Genomic DNA, 19,142 nt, shown 5'->3' with positions numbered 1-19,142 from the left:
TTGCCAAGGTCCTTGCGATTTGTTGATGGCGTCCGCTGCGTTGCTCGGGAGACGGAACAATAACTGGGATACTGGGCCGACGGACGCCACGTACGCGCGGATCGTACAGGATAAACTTTTACCCCCAAAAGTTTGTATAGAGGGGGCAGTCCTTTAAATAATTATCATTTATCGTGGCTTATCGGGATTGTTTGAATATTCACGATATACAATCACGGTTCGCAGCCTTTTCAAGTTCATGATCATTCAGTCATCATTGGTTTTTACGTCCATTAGAACGCACTACATTACTACACTAGTATTTTTATATTCATGTACATATATTTACTAATTGTGTATGATTTCAAAGATCTTTCTTGGCCGCAAGGCTGAAAAAAATATTAAAAACGATTTGTGTGATTGTACGCTTTCATTACGATACGCTGCAGGAGGTGGTGTATTTATACTTTGTCGCTGATTGGTCGGTGCGTGCATGCCCATGATATTAGCATTTTTTGATTGGCACTTGCGCCGCACGGCCAGCTGAAATTTCAAGCTGAGCATCATGCATTGATCGTTCACTGTATGCTGGGCAACGCGTACGTACTGTATATCTCCACTCTGAAACTTGAACGTCGCGGAAATATATCATAGCGCTGTATCAGCACACGAGATTTTTACGGTAAGAGCGATTATACATTTTCATTTGTTATTTTGTTCTACTACCAATGCATATAGGAACAAAGGGGTGCTTTAACTTATAGGTGTAGAATTTTGGAATGAAAAGAACGCAAAAAAAGAGAACTTGAACTTTGGTTTTATGGACATTGTCCCGTTTCGAGTGCAGGCTTTTGCAGCGCCATTACTAGGTGGGTACTTCTAGATTGGATCACTATAGTAAAATTATACTCTTTGATATTTGTTAGGTAACATGCAAAGCGGTTTATGCCTACCTATGAATATCATGATATTTTTCCTGTTTTTTAGTTGCCTCCTTGTGCGATTTAACCAACAACGTTATAGGGGCGATATAAATATTTTCTGCGTGAGACTGGGAGCGTTGTTCATTACATATTCTCATCACACCCTCTGTACTGTGCTCATTATGAACCGTGTGTTGTACGGTGTGTGTGGGCGAGTCCCTAGGTCAATGTCGTGATCGACCCGTTCTGTCTCGAGGGCTCGCTCCTGTCAGTTGCTATGCGTCTTGAAGATGAGGGCATGAGGCGACAATGTCGGAATTCCTTTTGAGCGGAGGACAAATCAATTTTGGCCTTAGGAAATCTGTGCTTTAATTTGAAGTTGTACCTTACTTCCTCCTCCCCCTAGAATTACTGGAATTACATAGTACGCACAACCTTTTGAATGGCAGACGGCGACTGAACAAAATAATGTCGGCCCCATTTATAGGTTAGAACCGGTGCGATTTGGTACGGCCTTCATTGGTGTGCACAATGAAGGACAGTGATCCAAATAGGTAACACGCTTTGATCATGACGATTCAACTACATGTAGGCCTTACCCCGTGTCACATCCATTTGCAGAGTTGAACCATGGGTTCCATCCTCCATGGTTAAACGTTGCAAATGACAATGAAATCTTCTCGACGTTGAACCATGGAGGGAGGATGTGGTTGAACGTGTACTTCAATTCGAAGAAAGAAAGATTTTCATGAAAATATTGTCTGTGTGAAGTTTAATCCGTTTATGAAAGGTAGGCACAGATTTTCAAGCATGACACGGCGCCGGCAGTGACCGGTTTGGAAATACATGTATTTTGAGTAACTTTCTTAGGTAAATGCCATTGCTATCATTTAGGCACAATTGCCCCACTTATTTTCCCTACTGCCCCACTAAACGTGTATGTAGCTACATGTATATTATAACCTATAGCTAGATACACGTGTACAGTGTATAGGCTTACGATACCGGCTTTTAGTATTTTCATGTACTGTACACACATGTACACGTAACTTCAACCTTGAACTTGCATACCAGTAGCGCAGCTCGTAGACTCGGGGGCAAGGTTACTATTTTTGTTTACAGTCACCAAAAAGCAACGACCAATAATGGAGTCGTTTCTTTCCGTTTAGCGCAATTAGGAGTCCTTAATTGAGTGACTGCAGACTGAGCACAATAGAGGCAAAACTAAGACTGTGCAACGAGTACGAGTGCATATATCGTTCGGATCATGGGTGAAATGAATTGACCAATAAACAGGTTGTGAACTTGTTAAGCTAGTTTTAATAAGTAAATTTAAATTTGACCCACGATAACGAGCATAGCAAAACAAAACGAGACCACCCCGCCCATGACAGGGCGTCGATGTTGATTGTTCAATCGGATGTTTCATAAAATTAGAAGGTTATGTCCAGTCCTGCCCTGTTCCAGTTGCCCGAGTCCCAGCTCGACCCAATCCACATACAAGTGGATGAAAAAGCCGAGTGGACAGTGCAAAGTGACAATTCCATCGACAGCCAAAGGATCAGGAGCCGACACTCGGCCAAATTAGGAGACCCATCGAAAGTCTATGGAAGGACTATACGGCACTTATGTGCTCCGCCATAAACGGATGCGACGACAAGGATATATGCCAGTACCCTGTTGTGCTATAATACTGACAGGATCGGCACTATACAGAAGGCTGAGGCAAAAGTCTCATACAAGCGACTGGCCGAGTCTTCGAGTCCCAGTTCGACTCTCTTGGGAGGAAGGAACTTCATCGGGCCCAGCAATTAAAGGAATTGTTGGCAGAAACCATCGCAAAGCCTTCTGGAATTGGTGGAGGATATGTTCCCAGCTGATGGTAGACACGGTCTATTGTGATCTACAGGAGGATATATATAGTCGAAACAGAATGCGCCGTGACGACTTATTGGATGTAATCTCCATGACGGGGAATCAAGTTCAGATAAGATCATCCGAGCAGTTGCAGCGTCTGTGGTGTGGAACTCGGGTTCTCATAAAAAGCCGAGAAGGAACGCCGTTCCTCAGAGCGCAAGCAACTCAGAAGTGCTACAGTCGAAGTACTTGAGTTGAGAAACCTGTTGCTCAGTCCGTCACGGATTTGGTTCATTTGGTTGTGAAGTAGTGAAGAGTTCAGCTATAGTCATTACAACCCCTCTCCCACCGTTGGTCAGTTGGGGTGCATACATATGTTCCCTAAGGGGTCCGCTCATAAGTCCGACGCCTCATAGGTCCGACGCCTCATAAGTCCTAAATTTCCGACTTATGAGGCGTCGGACTTATGAGGCATAAAACGTATTTATTCCGCCTCATAGGTCCGACGCCGCATAAGTCTGGAACAGCGTTTGTCCATTGTCGGACTTATGAGGCGTCGGATGGACTGAGGTGTCGGACCTATGAGGCGGAATGTATGCCTTATAACGGTCCGACGCCTCATTATTTCGGACTTACGAGGCGTTGGACCTATAAGGCGTCGGACTTATGATAGGGCCCCTTCCCTTATCCCGATGTTCCCCAACCCTGACCCTAATCCTAAGGATTTCGGGCAACATCGGGTAGACCCCGGTCAGTAGCCACCCTCATATCTGTTCTACAGATACTTCCTTGAAAATGCGTTCCACCAGTTAGTTTTACTTGGTCCTGTTGTCAGCGTTTGAGCGAGTAAGGCTTTCTATGCATGAGCTCTGATGTGCCGAGATGCAGCTGCTACTCAAAAGATTTTTTTCCGCGTTCTGGCTGTTTCCCTCCGTTCTATGATCTAGCCTCTTTTAAGGAATGTCATCTCCCACCCTGATTAATGTGTTGTTTTCAAAATATTTTTTTTTCTCTCCGGCCCTTTGCCAAGAGTTGCTTTATACCTTGCTCGGGTGATTTCCATTTAAAAAATGGCCTTTGAGGCACAATAATTTGCATTATCAGCCTGGGACTCCGACGCAAGGCGAGGCCGCTTTGCGGCGAGGTCGCTTTGTTGACTGATGAAGATGCGTTTGAATATTTTTTTAATACAGCTTCTGTCATTACTGCCAGCTTTTCCCGATCGCTAAATTCTTGCCGAGACACTGTCTTAATTACGGGTCTTCTCTTTCGGTTTGACCGTGGGAGATATCTTCATATAGATTTGACCGAAACGTGTTGGTTCTCGCCCGTATCCTGCTGGGTGTACAACTTTTCTATACAGGACTATTTCCTCCATAGTCTTATCCTGTGGCAAGACCTCCATGGTCCAACCGTCCTCTCTCGTAATGGTCTAACCATAGAGAAAGGTCCAGCTATTAAGTAATCATCTAGTGTGGTATTCATTGGTATGCATGTCACCATAAGTGTGACCCCGGAGCAGAAAAAAATGTATTGATGATGCGCGCTGCTAGGAAGAAAGACTATTCAAAATAGATCAACCGTGACTTATCCTCCAGCGGAAAGTGTAATCTCATCATAATACAACGCAGAAGTAGAGGCGATTATACAGGTAGAATTAGTCGTAAAATGGCAGCCAGGGACGAGTGGCCTTTCAGGAGTGTTTCATAACAGATTGCCGCCCCATGCAGGAACCCCATTGGCACATTTTGTATAGTTTTATTTTGAAATCAACAACTTTTTTTCGCCTTGGAAACAGAATAGAAAACTAAGGCATTTGCTTTGTGAACTATTTATGCGCACAGTGTACATGTATTTATCTTAGAAGTTGCAAGACTACAAGAGAAACGGGAGTTTTAAGTATAAAGGTCTTATCTCCTGAGTGGAGAGAAATTTGAGGCATAGCAGACCATTAAGTTTTTGGAGTTAAATTACACCCTGCGAGTTTAAAGCCTGTTTTTGAAACCTGTTATCCAAAGAAAGTTGTGTTCTTAAGGTTAAACTTTTTGAAAACTGTTATTCTAAGAAAGTTGTTTTCTTGGTTAATCTGTAATTGGAAAGAAGTTTTGTCAAGGAAAATCTTAAGGAGCACCGAGACGCTAGATCAGGTCTTCTGTTATCGATTGGGCGGGCTCACGTGATCAGTGCGTGAGCTGTGTTGTTAAGTTGTGGTTACTAAGGACGCTCTCGTTACGGCAGTGGATTGTTTGGCTGCGAAGGAGTAGGACACCCGTTACATTTTTTTGGCTCTGCTACGAGAAGGCCTACGAGACAGTGATCCAGTAAAATGTAAGTTGGAATAAGGAAATTTAGATAGTCAAACATTGATAAGAATCCAAAGAATGACAGGAATTAAAGTAAACATCTGTGTCCAGGGGCGTAAATCTCTTGGTATATCCCCAAACGTTTTGACCGGGAAAGGTGGGATTGGGCTAGTGGATCACCCCAACACTTTTTCGTAGTGAGAAAAAAAACCAACGAATTTTTAGGTATTTTGCGAACTTACTTTGACCGCGACTTGTTACAGTTATCAACATATTAGTCTGCATATTGTATTTCCTGCATCCTTGCTGCGCTGACAGACAAGTGTTGAACTAAATAGGTTCTGGACAGTCAATGACTGAGGGTTAATCATTCGCCGATCCTTTAATCTTAACATTTGTATAGTTCCATGGACAGAGAAAGAGCTTTCCTGCAAATCCAAGCGGGGAAAACGATCTTTAAGTTTTGATTGTTAACTGAAAGATGCAATGAATGTTTAAATTGTTTTATATCAATTTTTCCTGAACCTTTTTGTCCCGTATTGTATATTCATTAATAGTCTCACTCTTGTTTTTTTTCGGCTGCAGTCTGTTGGTACAACATAATGTAGTAAGCAACAGATAACCACATCACCAACCCATGTGTCACTATAACAAAAATTTACTGATAGTGTAGTAAAATTACTACACTATCAGTCAATTTTTGTTACATTATCAGTGTAACTATTATAACTATATTTTACTACACTATCAGTGCTTTTTGTTACATTATCAGTGGTTATTGATACATTTATTGGTCAATTGTCATTTACTACATTAATATCAATCATATTTTTTAACATTAAAACTTTCTAAAGTCTTTTTTTTTAGAATTTAAATGGGGATTGTATCTTATTGCATTTTTGTGTTAATTTCATATTAACTGATTTATTTGTTTCTATCTGGTGTAACATTGTATTGCCATCTTAATTCTGCATATGCCTCCAAGATGATTTTGAATAAACTAGTCTATCTATGTCTATTATCAGTTGTAAGACAGTCCATGAGTTCTTAGGAGAAAGGTTTGAGCCACTATAGAATCATTTTAAACCAGCCACTTTTTGTCTAGATATTTTCAAAATAGCTGAATGATGATGATTGAGAGAGGGGGGGGGGGCAAGTCCGTCCCTATGGGCCTATCCCCCTCCCCTTGGGAGCAACAGCCCCCCCCCCCCCCCCGGCAAAAATCATAGCGTACAAATGAACAAGGATTATGTTTTTGCCCTTGTGATTTGCCCCCTAAATGTTGGGGGGGGGGGGGTTCCATCGTGTGGTTCTGTCCATGGTACGGGGTTAAATTAATTTTTAGATTGTTTAAATGAACCCTATTTGATAATGCTATAAGGATAAAATCGTGCCAAAATTTTTTTAAAAGAAAATAAGAAAAATCACGCTGACAGTACACACACTTTATACGAAAAAATTCTCTAAAATAATAAAACAAGGTCGAGGGTGTTTCATTAGCTGCATTTCAGATCATTCATTTCAACTTGGGGGTATTTCCCAGCCTTATTCAAGCCAGGTTATTAAGTTTATTGAAATAGAAATTATTTTAAGACAAGAAACTTTGTTTACATTGAGAGCATAAACAGGCCAGTATTTCTTTCTTGTACATGTTTAAACCACAAAATGTTCAGATTGATTGGCTGTAGCCAATTAAATTGCAATATTTTATTCCCACCTAGTCCTATAGATTTTTCTGTTTCCTTTTTTCAAACAGAGGAATTGTTAAGTACTCAACTGCTTCAGTCATGGCAAGCCTATACCAGCAGAAGATCCCCGCAGGGGAGGATTTTCCCAACTTTGAGGGCCACAATTCACTGCTTTCCAAGCACCTGACCAAGGATCTGTACGTCAAGCTGAGAGATGTGACTACAGAGAGTGGTTTTACTCTGGACCGAGTCATCCAGAATGGTGTGGACAATGCAGGTAGGTAAACAAAAATTGAACAAAAGTCAAAAACAAAAGCATTAGACCAACCAATCAAACAAGATCACACCAGTACGTCTGATTGGATGACTACCAGTCAATCACAAGTCAAGTTACAAGTCAGTCACAAGTCCGATCATACGGTACTGATGACAATTCAAAGCAGAAGTCGTAAGTCAAAACACAAGTCCAATCATAAGTCAACCAAAAGTCAAACCACAAGTCATAAAAAGTCACATCACAAGTCAATCGCAAAACAATGAAACAAGTAACGGGGGATGAACAGTTACAAAGGATTCATAAATACCTAAGACAGTTTACGCATTCCTATTGGTCGAGAGCCCGTCACGTGGCCGGTCTTAAACGGATGATAAAGACACTACCAGGGAGTCAGAACTTTATAGTTCTAAATTCAAAACGCAACGCGCCAGGTGCGTTCTGCGCGACATCGCGCAGAACATGATACGTGCGCGTCAATCTCCATAAAAGGGTTGTTTACATCTTACTCGCCAGCTGAACACTCCATTATTTTGCAAGAGGGATGTTTCAAAAAGCATATAGTGAATTTGTTGAACAAAATCGGGATGTTTTGAGCGAATTATATGATTTTTTTTTACCAAAAAGGTATTTATTAATGGGAATAAATATGTGCTCAGTCAGTATTTATCACTCTGTTTAAGACCACTTAGAGTCTGGGTGCTGATAATTACCCTTGCCTCCGGCTCGGGTAATTATCAGCACCCAGACTCTAAGTGGTCTTAAACAGAGTGATAAAAACCTCCGGAGCACACATTTATTCCCTTAATAATAATAAAACTTAATAATAAAAACTTGTAAAGTGCTGGTATCTAGGAAAACCTATTCACTGCACTGGGGTCTGAGACAATTAATGATGAGCTTGAATGGAGAGGTAAGTTTGAGACAAGATTTGAAAGAGTCAGTGTTTGGTTGTGATCTCATGGCTATTGGCTGACTGTTCCATAGACGAGGGGCTGCCACAGAAAAGCTTCTGAATGCTTTCCTCTCAAAAAGCCATTTGCAAATAACCTATAAGCCTACCCTTTGCAAGTTAAATTTGAGTAACTTCTGGTACACTGACTTGCTCATAATGCTTAGCACGTTTTAACTTTGAATTCTCCAGACCAAAGACACTGTTGCTATATATCACATGATTCGGGGCAAGCTCTTGCACTATTGTGTAAGAGACGCTCAGCATCAATACATTGCTCACAATGGGTGAGAATGGCACAAGGACACCAGACAGTTCCGAAGCTTGGGGTTGCTAGTGTAAGACTTGCCCCGAACCACGGGATATAGCTTCAGTCCCTTTGGTCTGGTGAATTCAAAGTTAAAATGTGCTGAGCACTCGAGCAAGTCAGGGTGCCCGATGAATTTAATTCGTAAATCACTAATCATGAATCACTTGTGATTGGACCTGATGAGACTGGTTGATATTTGTGATTGATTTGTGAGGATTCAATCACAACTTTGGGTGATACAGATGGCACATGTCTGTATAGTTAAGGAATAATTCCATTCTAAAACTAGACTAGTATTTTTCCTGTCCTTCACAAAATAGATAAACACTAGGCATGTTTCAAATAAGTTATATCTGTTGAAGATTTGTCTTTGACAAAAAAAAATGTCATTTGACTGTTACAGTAATTAATATACAGGATGTCTGTGGGATAATAAATGGGAATTCAAAAATCTCGTTGACTCCTATTCAATGGTAAATCATCTGCTGTTATGCGCCCTTTTGCTGTTTGTCAACAGATTTCCATTTGGGAGTTCTGGCCGGTGATGAGCAGACATATGAGGTCTTCAAGGAAGTGCTTGACCCCATCATCCAAGAATACCATAATGGGTTCAAGCCTACAGGTAATTGAAAACCACCTTCAAGTTTTGGGGTATTTTTTTTTTCTTGCCTCTTTTAATATTTGGAAAAGGAACAGACGATAAACAATTTAAGTAGTGAGTCACCGAGAAATTTACTTATGTCATTTTACTGTACGCAAAATGCAAAAACACAAAAAAAAATTCCACAAAATTATAGACATATGGAAGGACTTTAGACCAATTATTACACAAGAACATGGAGACATTATCCATTTCAAATCATTCTATCGATCTGACAGAACCTTGTTGAGTACATGTAATCAATTTGTCAGCAATTAGGTTAAAAACCCATTTATTATTTTTTTTCGTAAAGGTAATACAACATTTGCAAACATCAAAAAACAGAAATACCAATTTATTATGAAATGCCTTACTTGACTGTAAGTGCACAATAGTCTCAAGCATCCTGTGAAATAATGGCGCCCAGTGTGCTGTCATTTTCAAGAGAAGTGGAATTTGTGTATCAATTAATTTCAAATGATGGTCAGTAGACCATCATTAATAAAATGAGGTTGTTTTTTTTTCAAAAGCTGGTCATAATTTACCAAATTTAGTTAGTCAACGTTTTGTTTCCAATCGGTACGTTACACATCTGTGAACGTTTTGTCTGAAATAGGGTTGGGGCACCAGACCTACAGCATGTCTTTGTCTTGGATTTTTGAGCAACTATGAACACAAAAACTTTAAATATGTCTTTTCTATAAAATACAAACCCCAAAATCCAACCATTTCTGAGAATAACAGCAAAAGCAAATGTAGTATATTACCATCAGCAAGGTCAGGCACAAATAAAACTGTATTCATGTTAGGAATTGGATACCTTCTGATGCACATTTTGTTGTATCATGTCATGTATACAGTCAAGACCGTGCAAATGAGAACATGAATTTGTGACATCAGGGCAAGAATTCATGCTGCGAATTCCCAAAACTTGAACACATTTCAACGCCGGCGAATTTTTATGCGAATACTTCGTGACGTCAAATTCACATTAAGTACGAAATGGCCTTTAGTCAGGAAACCACAGGAACAATTAATAATCTCAAAATTAAATGCCTGAATTGTATTTGCTTAGATTGCACATATCTGATCCATGACTTATAATAACATGACAATTTCAGAAGGAATTGGTACAAAAATTTACTTCACCCTTAAATCGCAATGTTGTAAACTATCGACAGACAACCACGTCACGGATATGACCATCAGCAAACTTGAAGGGGGCAAGCTGAACGAGAAGTATGTGATCAGCTCTCGGATACGGACTGGCCGAAACATCCGAGGCTACGCACTCTCACCGTTTATTTGCCGCGCAGAGAGGAGGCAGGTCGAGAAGATCGCTCAGAGTGGTGAGTATATTAACACTGTCCAAAATTTATTTTAAAAGGTGTACTACATAACTCCTAAGTCCTAACTCTCCGTTGCCCAGGAGCCTTCCACATTTATATTCTAAAAATCTACCACTTTGCAAGAACCAAGTATATTCTCATTGGAGGGGTTTTTTGGGTCTTTTTTGTAGCATTTTTTTTTCAGGAGTACTATATAAGTCCCAGTAATTCATGGGCCGTTTGACACTAAACTCTTTTTATCCTTAAAATTCATCCAGACCTTCTTTTTTGATTATTGAGAACCTAACATGGAAGCGTCTGGCTGATGTCATTGTTTAATGTTGTTGATGTTTGGAATCTCATGAGCATATGCATTATCTGAAATTAAACTGAGCCTAAGTAAGATAAAATAAGCTTGGCTATAAAAATTCCCTTTTGATTTGAAAAAAAAATTGAAAAGATGTGTTGTGTACAGTATGTTATCAACACGTAACATGGTCATTACTCTTGTTTGATGCCAGCACTTGGCTTGTTCAAGGACAAACTGGAAGGCAAGTATTACTCCCTGCAGACCCTGGGTGAAGCGGACAAGCAACAACTTATAGATGATCACTTCTTGTTTGAGCGACCAATCTCCCGTCACTTCACCAGTGGTGGAATGGCAAGAGACTTCCCCGATGGGCGAGGCATCTGGTAAGGAATTTAGCCAATATACTGTAGCCCTTTTCACACAAGAGCTTCTCAACCCGGGTTGAACTCAACCCTGGGTGAACCCAGTGCCGCCCCGGGTTGAGATTTTGATTTTTTAACCCTGCGTTCAATCTGCATCGTTTCACACTTGTTTCATGCAAATCAAGCTTATCATGCTAAGTAACTACTGTTTTAACCCCTGTCAAGAATTTCAACCCGGGTTGAAAATCTCAACCCTGGTCTGGAGCAGGGTTGAGTTCAACCCAGGGCGAAATCAATCTTGGGGTTGACGCAGGGTTGACGCAGGGTTAAGATTCTTCAAGTGTGAAACGATGCATGTTTTCAACCCTGCGTCGACCCCGAGATTTGTCTTGTGTGAAAAGGGCTTTTCAAATGGGTCTTTTTACTATGATACCCCACTTACAGATTCTGTATCTTAATTGGCCGAGAGCACAACACATGGTATTTGCTATTTATAGTTTCTTACCAAGCACGTTGCAAAAAGACTAAAACAACAGCTGAACTATACACATTTGCAAATGCATACAGGTGTGTGTGTTGCTACCACGCGCTACAGAGTTAGGGCCAAAAGTTTCAGTAGTTTAGAAAAATTTAACTACTTTGAAAGTACATTTTTATGGATGAGAGTTAAATTAGTCAGTTTTCTATTAAAAATCAAGTAGAAGCTGTTGTTATAGTGTTCCAAAACAAATATTGACCGCTCTAGCTCTTGATTTAACAAGGGTAGCCGCCATCAATGATAATTCTTTATCCTCGGCTTTGCCTTAGGAAAACAGAATGCTTCTTTACCACAACACTCGAGCAGTCAATACATGTACATGTACATGTGTTTGTATGTTTTGGTAGTCCAGTTCTCACTTAACGTCCTTTTTTTTTATCAAAAGCTGTGCTGCAAAAAACCCCAGTGTAACAATCTATGTACATGTATACTTACAAGTATTGACCATTCAAATTTATATAGCTCTTTATCAAATATGTCTTTTTGGTACTATTTAGCATATCGAAAATAAGGCAAATTCTGTTAAATTCTGTTTAAAAATTAAAAATTAAATTTTTTTTTTTTTTTTGAGCAAGAATGCAATTTTGAAAACAGCTCTTGTCTATCCTTCTTTTTAACTGTAGTGTATTTCTCTAACGTACAACATGTACAATATGCATCTTTCCTTGTTTGCAGGCACACTGCAGACAAAAAGTTTCTTGTCTGGGTGAATGAAGAAGATCAGCTGCGTATCATCTCCATGAGGCAAGGGGGTGACATGAAGGCTACCTTTGAGCTCTTCTGTGAAGGACTCAACGCCGTAAGTCAAACGTATTTTCAGCACATTGGACCTCAAAGGGCTAGCATCATAAAACCTTTGATATTTTTTTTCTCACTGAAACCAATTTGATGACCTGCAGAAGTTATACCGACTGGTTTAAGCCATTCGTGATTGTACTGCCCCAAACTGCCCTCTCTAATGCTCCTAGCACCTGAAACTGCCCGAGCTAAAGATGTGACGATTACACCTTTAAACATTAAAACTAAAAAAAATCTAAATCCGTTTACAAATATTAAATGAAACCCGAATTACAAAAAAGGACATACACTAGAGCGATCTTCATTTGAGGTAAACATACATAGCACTAATATTAATCTTTCAAACCTATTTAATTAACAAACCTTGAGAAGCACCACAGTACTTGTTTACATTCGAGGTACATGTACACATAGCTAAGTTTTTACTTTTTCAATGACTGCCCACTATTTATTATGTCAGTCATTGTTGATTTATCATGTCATTAATGCTGGTCTGATTATGCAAAATTATACGCAAGGTCACATCCAGAGAACACTCAGTGATTTTTATGGATTAATCCGTGAATAAATACAATGTAATACAATGTAGTACAATTGCCAATGAGTTAATTATGAGTAAAACTTGCTGTGCAAAGGGGCAACATTCTCAGGGAACTTCGGTCTTGAATTTGAGATCTTCAGGAAAAAAATGTTGCTGTTTTTTTCAAAACTTATCCTTATGTCTTGAAAAAGAAACCATACTTAGGACAGGAACCAAGAACTAGAGCCAATAGATCGGCACAATTATTCACATGTACATTCACCAAAAGGTGTTCTTTTTTGTCTACTTTGTATTCTGGAACAGTTTGAGAAGAACATGGCAGCCGAGGGCAAGGTGTTCATGAAGAGTGATCATTTGGGCTTCATCCTGACCTGCCCGTCTAACCTGGGCACTGGAGTGCGCTGCAGTGTACATGCCCGCTTCCCTCTCCTTGCTGACGACAAACGCTACGACTTGGACAAGATCTGCAAGGCCCTCCGACTCCAGAAGCGTGGAACAAGTGAGCTGGTTTTGAAATTTGAAATTGTAGAGTCACAAGGAAAAAATGTGATTGTTTTGGGGTTTTTTTTTAGTCTACTATGTGAGCTCCATGCATGGGGATGGTAAAAAGGGCGAAATTTTTGTTTTGATTAATCGCTGTATTGATGTATAAGAATAAGTTGCAAGCTAGAGTATCTTCTGACTTCCACACATACCTCCAAGGAAAACCGTTTATTAATGTCGAGTGTGCAGTGAAGTCAGACATGCATTTTCTTAAAACTCAACACTTAGATCTGAACTCCTATAATTTTGATAGAAATGATCAGATTGTGGTAGGTTTACCACCACCATATGGTTTGTTTGGGGACTACCTGTATAATGCAAACTCCCGCGGCTAAAATCGTTTAGTTTAAGTGAAGATCTGAAAGTGACCATTCTTGCCTTGCGTGCCCTTCTCCTATAAAGGCGGAGAATTCACCGATGCCGTTGGGGGCGTGTACGACATCTCCAACCTGGACCGTCTGGGCACCACCGAGGTCCAGCAGGTGCAGTGCGTCATTGACGGGGTCAACAAACTGAGTGACATGGAAGAACTCCTAGAGAAGGGTGAAAAGATTGACCATCTCCTACCTATGTAAGTAATGTAAGTATCGCAGAATTTTTGACTTTTCCTCCGCACTGCATGGATGGATGGAGCAGTGGTAGTGGTGGTGATGTCTGGGTGGATGATGTCATGGTGGTGATGTCGCAGTGGTGACCCTGTCAGCCTTGTGTTTGGTGTCCTCACAACCAGCTTATGCATGCTTTGGCTCCCCCATGTTCGCCTGGTGATTTCTTTTCGTTTTTGTTTCTTTTTTTAGTTTGCTTTAAAAGTCACTTTTTCATTTGCTTAAAGGTAATATACAACATTTGCAAACATCGAAAAACAAAACCACCAAATTATTATGAAATACCTTTCTTGACTGTATAAGTGAATAACAGTCATAAGTATCCTGTGAAATCACGGTACCTGGCGCTGTCATTTTCAAGAAAAGTGGAATTTTTATATCAATTTCCAATGATGGTCAGCTAACCATCTTCTCGAATACTGCCCCCAATTAACCAAATTGATTAGTCCACAATTTGTTTGCTATCACTTACTCATCCGTGAATGGGTGCAAGCCAGCTATTCTGGTACCCCGACCTGGCAATTCCCTGACATCTATAAATTGCTCCGTTTCCTCTGAAGTAGGGTCAGGGAACCAGACTACAGGAGAAAAAAAATTGCTGTTTTTTTCCAGTATCTATGAACACAAAAACAGGTCAGTGTAACGTATTTGCTATAAAATACCAAGCCCCAAATCTATCATTTCTGAAAGTTAATGCAAAAGCAAATGTTGTATTTTACCTTTATGTTTATTTGGTTGTTTATGTTGCTAATGTGAAACTGCGACACTCGTGTAAAACTAGATTAATATTCCATTTTTAATTTTTTTATTAGATTTAGAAAATATATCTGCTTAGATTTATCAAGTGAAAATGAAGAATGATAGTTGTGACATATACACGTAGTGAACTTTCATATGCAGCTAACTTTGTCACTCACTAAATGTTGATAACAATGTGAAACAGTGCTCTACGTGGTATACTCAGCCAAGTTAAACATTAATTTCCTTAACTGTGTTTCTGATCTGATACACCGTGCCCTCTGGAGACATGCACACAATAGAAACAAAAGATTGTATACGTCTCCACAGGTCAATTTCTATAGATGAATACATCTCCACAAGGTTTTCACAAAATAGATATATGGATTTAGTACTAAAAAACTAGGAATTTTCAAGGTATATTGATTTGTCACAAATGGAAGAGTTTTAGAAAAGGGATATTAAGTCCGAATTTCAGCCAAGGAAATTAATTCTGGTTAAAATAAGAGCATTTTGAAATGGTACTTTCAAACTCGAAAACTTAAGTACATGAGAACAAAGAAATGTGTCCACAAGGATACAAATTTCAGTACGTGTGTATCTTAGGGGTAGGGATAGAAGGCAAAACACAGAGTCCGGCTTCATGTACAATCAAGTGGCTCATTTGCCTTGTATTAAGTCACCTCTTGTCTGCAATTGAGATACCGAATACATTGTAAATGTAAATGTGCACGTACTGCACACATTTTGTTTCCATTGTCTCCGTCTAGATATCAGATATCATGTATTCAGATACTTGTACATATGGTCATTTTCCCAGTTGGACCCAGAACGCAAAACTAACATTGACAGTCACAAACAAAATCACAATCTCATTTCCATGCTTTAAAGTGGAATTTCATTGACCAAAAAAAAAATCTCGTCAATTTTGTTTTTGTTTTACAAAAGTTGAAGCGCTGAACTCTGGTAGGGAAAAGTGTTGTAGAAATTGGAAAATCATTCAATTCATAAAACTATAGTATCATTTCATCTGAAAGAATAAAAAGCAAAAGCTTAGCACTTTTACCTCAAAAAAAAATCATGCTTTTATTATTTGTCAAGTAAAACAAGGTAATCACAAAAAAAATCATGCTGTTATTATTTGTCAAGTAAAACAAGGTAATCACAATGTCGGGTCTTTCTGTATATGTTTGCTGCAGAGTATCTGGTTGAACTTGGTCAAGTTTTATCATTTTGTTTTTGTTTTCATGTTTTCTTTTTTTGACTGAAATGCCACAGGGGAGTAACAGCCATGGAGAACACGAACACCAACAATAGCAGCCGGTCCCCGAAAGCAAAGAAGACATCAGTGTGCGTGGCACTGTGAGTCATGTGGTCATGTTATGTTACACTTTACCTCAGATGAAGCTGGTGCTTCCAAAACTTCGGCAACGTCCCAGTTTGGGCTCCATGAGTCTAAAATCATGTCAAGCCCTTTATTTCAAAACCAAATGGATGCCCTTAACTTTAGCCTCATCTCAGAGGATTCAAGGTCTCAAGTCTGCTAAAGCCCAAGTCCAAATGCAGCCGAGGTTTGGAAACTCCTTGTGATCAGGACAGGACAAGAATGGGAAAACAATCTCCAAATCTGCCCTCTCCTTTATCCGGTCTCAAACGGATTTGCTTGATCTTCCACTAAAACTAAAATTTCTTTGGCCGTCTATGTTGCGGATGCATATATTTTTATTTGAAAAACATTCAATCTGCTGATAATTTGTTATCCCATTTAAATAAATCTTTGTTTTATACGACGATTTTCTTACCAAGCCATACTTCCTTCGGAGAAATGAAAAAAAGGGAAAGATATATTATGCATTGAGAAATTGTACATAACATTACCACATCACTTAGACTGTGGTGAGAATAAGATTTTGTTTAATATAAGTTTGCAGTGTACATATCATGCTATGTGATTGTTTACTGTGTGTGTTTTTAAAACAACTTGATTTCTATCTGTTCATATTTGTGTGAGTGAATATCAGTTGAATTGATGTATAAACTTTTCCGTTTATGTTTTTTTTTGGGGGGGGGTGGGGGAAGGCGACTTTTATGTCTAATATTAAGAATGTTTGTTGTTGTCACGTTGAACTGAAATGACACGTAAAAAAGGATGTGTCTGTACTGGGCAGGCTTCAGCAAATCCACCATTTTTGGAATCGATTTGGGTTATGTCCAAGAATTTGCAATTCCATTGGGAAGTGATTGTTATTGATTCTGAAACTGTGAATCACTATGAACGCCAAAAGAGTCTGGAATCCATGGTAGGAAAGAAATGATAACAAGACCAACATTAGGTTCCATTCATTGGGGCCGCCTAAAATTCTTCGAACCCTTGTTCAACTTTCAGACATTCTGTTCACAAAAACCGAAGCAGTGTCAGACGTTTTGGGGTTGACAGTGAATGTGTTCAATTCTTGAGAAAAAAATGGTACTGATGTTGCTGTTTCTTTATAAAGGAAAATAAGCTGTTAATTTGTGTGAATAATTTGCTAGCAAACCAAGTTTTCCCTGGCTTTTTAAAACTTGTGGGCAATTGCCACAAATTTACATGTACACTAACAAAAGAATCATCTACTGAACAAATTTGGAATACTAAGCTTAACATTTAGACTCTTTAACAAAAATGCTAAATCTACTTAACAGGAAAAGGCTTATGCCTTTTATGAAGAGTGCCTTTGGTACAAGACTGATTGAACATTTGATGTTAAACGGGGGGTTGCGATGTGTTTTCTAAATGGCTGTGACTTTTGCATTAAATATATTATATATTGTGATTGGGCGAAATAATTCTGTTTCATGTAGTTCTAGGCGTGTAAATTTGTGTGTGTTATCCTCTATACTCTTTGGTCATTATTGCAGTGGGTTGGTACTATAAAATATTCCTTATGCTATTTACCAGAACTGTTCTACTCTTATCCAAGAAAATCCAAAGAGACTTGTTGTAATAAAAACAAAATCTGCAACATTAGAGTCAACTTGCACTCGGCCCAAGTTTGAGACATATATGTAGCTTTGAGGTGTTACTGCAATTTTTTGCGATGCGAAAGTACCGTTGGGACATATTATCTGAAATTCAGATAAGCGCCTTTTTCTTTGGCAGATCTAAAACTCTCAAGAACCTTGTTGCATTTTTCTGATATTTTGGGTTCACAACGTCTAGAGAGTTGAAATTGTTACCACAGCTGGAACATGATAGATCCCATGTTAGAAACTCGTGCAAGAAAAAATTCTGATCAGCCAAATACTGTATGGTAGCCATGTGGCTCATAGATTAATTTATTGCTTGAATTCAGTACAAGACAAACACATTATTACAGTGACTCTGTACACACATTTGTGAGGATAACTGGCCAGAACAGATTGGAATAAAACATGCTATTGAAACCACGACTCCATGCCTGAATTGTTCCTAAATTTTGTTTCAATGTAAAACACACATTGTACGAACACCATGATTTCTAAAAAGTAGTCGACTAAATACAAAATGTACTTGATCCACACAAATAGGGCTCACATACAGGCAGTTACATTAGCTTAAAGCTATAGTCCATCATTTGCAGCAATCCAAAAAGTAGCTGGCGTAATTATTGTTGAAAAACATACTTGGTTGAAAGATAGTAAGGGGACTAAACTCCCTGTGAAATTATTCTTTCTGGGAAGCTGTCATTTTGAAGTAATCAACGAAAGAAGGCCTTTCCAACGGTGCTTCTTAAGACGCACCGTAGGAAAATTTAAATTAGTAATTGTTTTGTTATTCAGCGAAGCGCACGCAAGCATTGGCACGATGCACACGCACCCCCGGTTGCTATAATTCGTCAGATCAGTGCGCGACATCGCGTAGCTGCATTCGGCTCAGCGAGAACGTGTCTCCGAGACGCTGAATTCAGGCGCAATTCAAAACATGATTCAGCAACTTTTGATTTGAAATTGAGATCCTAGAATGCTGTTTTTCTCAGAATTTACAGCTGAAGCTGAGATGAAACTTCATCAGGTTTAGTTGTTCAGTACCCTTCTTTAGATTTTGAGCACTTTTGTTGCTTCAAACGAACAAAATGCACACATTACAAATGATGGACTATAACTTTAAACCCAGGGCAGTAGCCGTAAGGTTAGCACCATTATTTCAAAATATAACACATATATTTCACCATATTTACCAGGAATTTTGCACACAGTTATTGTCAAACTTCTAGTTGCACAATCACTCATATACTGGAACATGTACATGTATAAGTAACGAGAGCATTTTCAGGACTGCCACAATTTCGAAACACTGCTCTAGTTTGCGCAGAAAAGGATTTAACTACAAAAAAAAGAGAGAATTTTTATACATATTCTTCTATAAAAGGGCTGACTTGCATTGTTTGGGCTACCAACAAATGTACTTTGTTTCACCTACACTGCACATGCATAC

At 39.2% G+C, this 19,142-nt stretch overlaps 1 protein-coding gene and 1 long non-coding RNA gene across 4 annotated transcripts; both read left to right on the top strand.

Annotated features, from left to right (window-relative positions):
- Window positions 1-554: 554 nt before the first annotated feature.
- LOC119742442 (arginine kinase-like) lies at window positions 555-18,118 on the top strand. Of its 3 annotated transcripts, none has more exons than XM_038218365.1 (9): window positions 555-661; window positions 6,819-7,027; window positions 8,804-8,908; window positions 10,108-10,275; window positions 10,776-10,947; window positions 12,140-12,263; window positions 13,107-13,302; window positions 13,749-13,917; window positions 15,968-18,118. In XM_038218365.1, exons 2-9 carry the CDS (start codon window positions 6,850-6,852, stop codon window positions 16,053-16,055), a joined length of 1,200 nt encoding a protein of 399 aa, XP_038074293.1. In that variant the 5' UTR covers window positions 555-661; window positions 6,819-6,849; the 3' UTR covers window positions 16,056-18,118. The 3 variants fall into 3 exon arrangements, with proteins under 3 accessions (XP_038074293.1, XP_038074292.1, XP_038074294.1); XM_038218364.1 differs by lacking the exon at window positions 555-661 and adding an exon at window positions 4,882-5,087; XM_038218366.1 differs by lacking the exon at window positions 555-661 and adding an exon at window positions 4,899-5,087 and having other exon boundaries at window positions 13,749-13,926.
- On the top strand, window positions 15,217-15,967 carry LOC119742444. The gene is made up of 2 exons (XR_005272853.1): window positions 15,217-15,799; window positions 15,848-15,967. It is a non-coding gene; the product is annotated as an uncharacterized LOC119742444 (long non-coding RNA).
- Window positions 18,119-19,142: the final 1,024 nt, after the last annotated feature.

Source organism: Patiria miniata, unplaced genomic scaffold (genome assembly GCF_015706575.1).
Source record: "Patiria miniata isolate m_02_andy unplaced genomic scaffold, ASM1570657v1 HiC_scaffold_6, whole genome shotgun sequence".
Classification (NCBI taxonomy): Eukaryota; Metazoa; Echinodermata; class Asteroidea; order Valvatida; family Asterinidae; genus Patiria; species Patiria miniata.
Note: the sequence above shows the minus strand (reverse complement) of the source record. Positions and strands in the feature narration are given on the sequence as shown.

Excerpts from the sequence above, each read along its gene's own strand:
- LOC119742442 (XM_038218365.1), top strand. The coding sequence starts at position 6,850 with ATGGCAAGCCTATACCAGCAGAAGATCCCCGCAGGGGAGGATTTTCCC. Across the intron at positions 8,909-10,107 it reads TAATGGGTTCAAGCCTACAG|ACAACCACGTCACGGATATG; the intron begins GTAATTGAAAAC and ends AACTATCGACAG. Across the intron at positions 10,276-10,775 it reads CGAGAAGATCGCTCAGAGTG|CACTTGGCTTGTTCAAGGAC; the intron begins GTGAGTATATTA and ends GTTTGATGCCAG.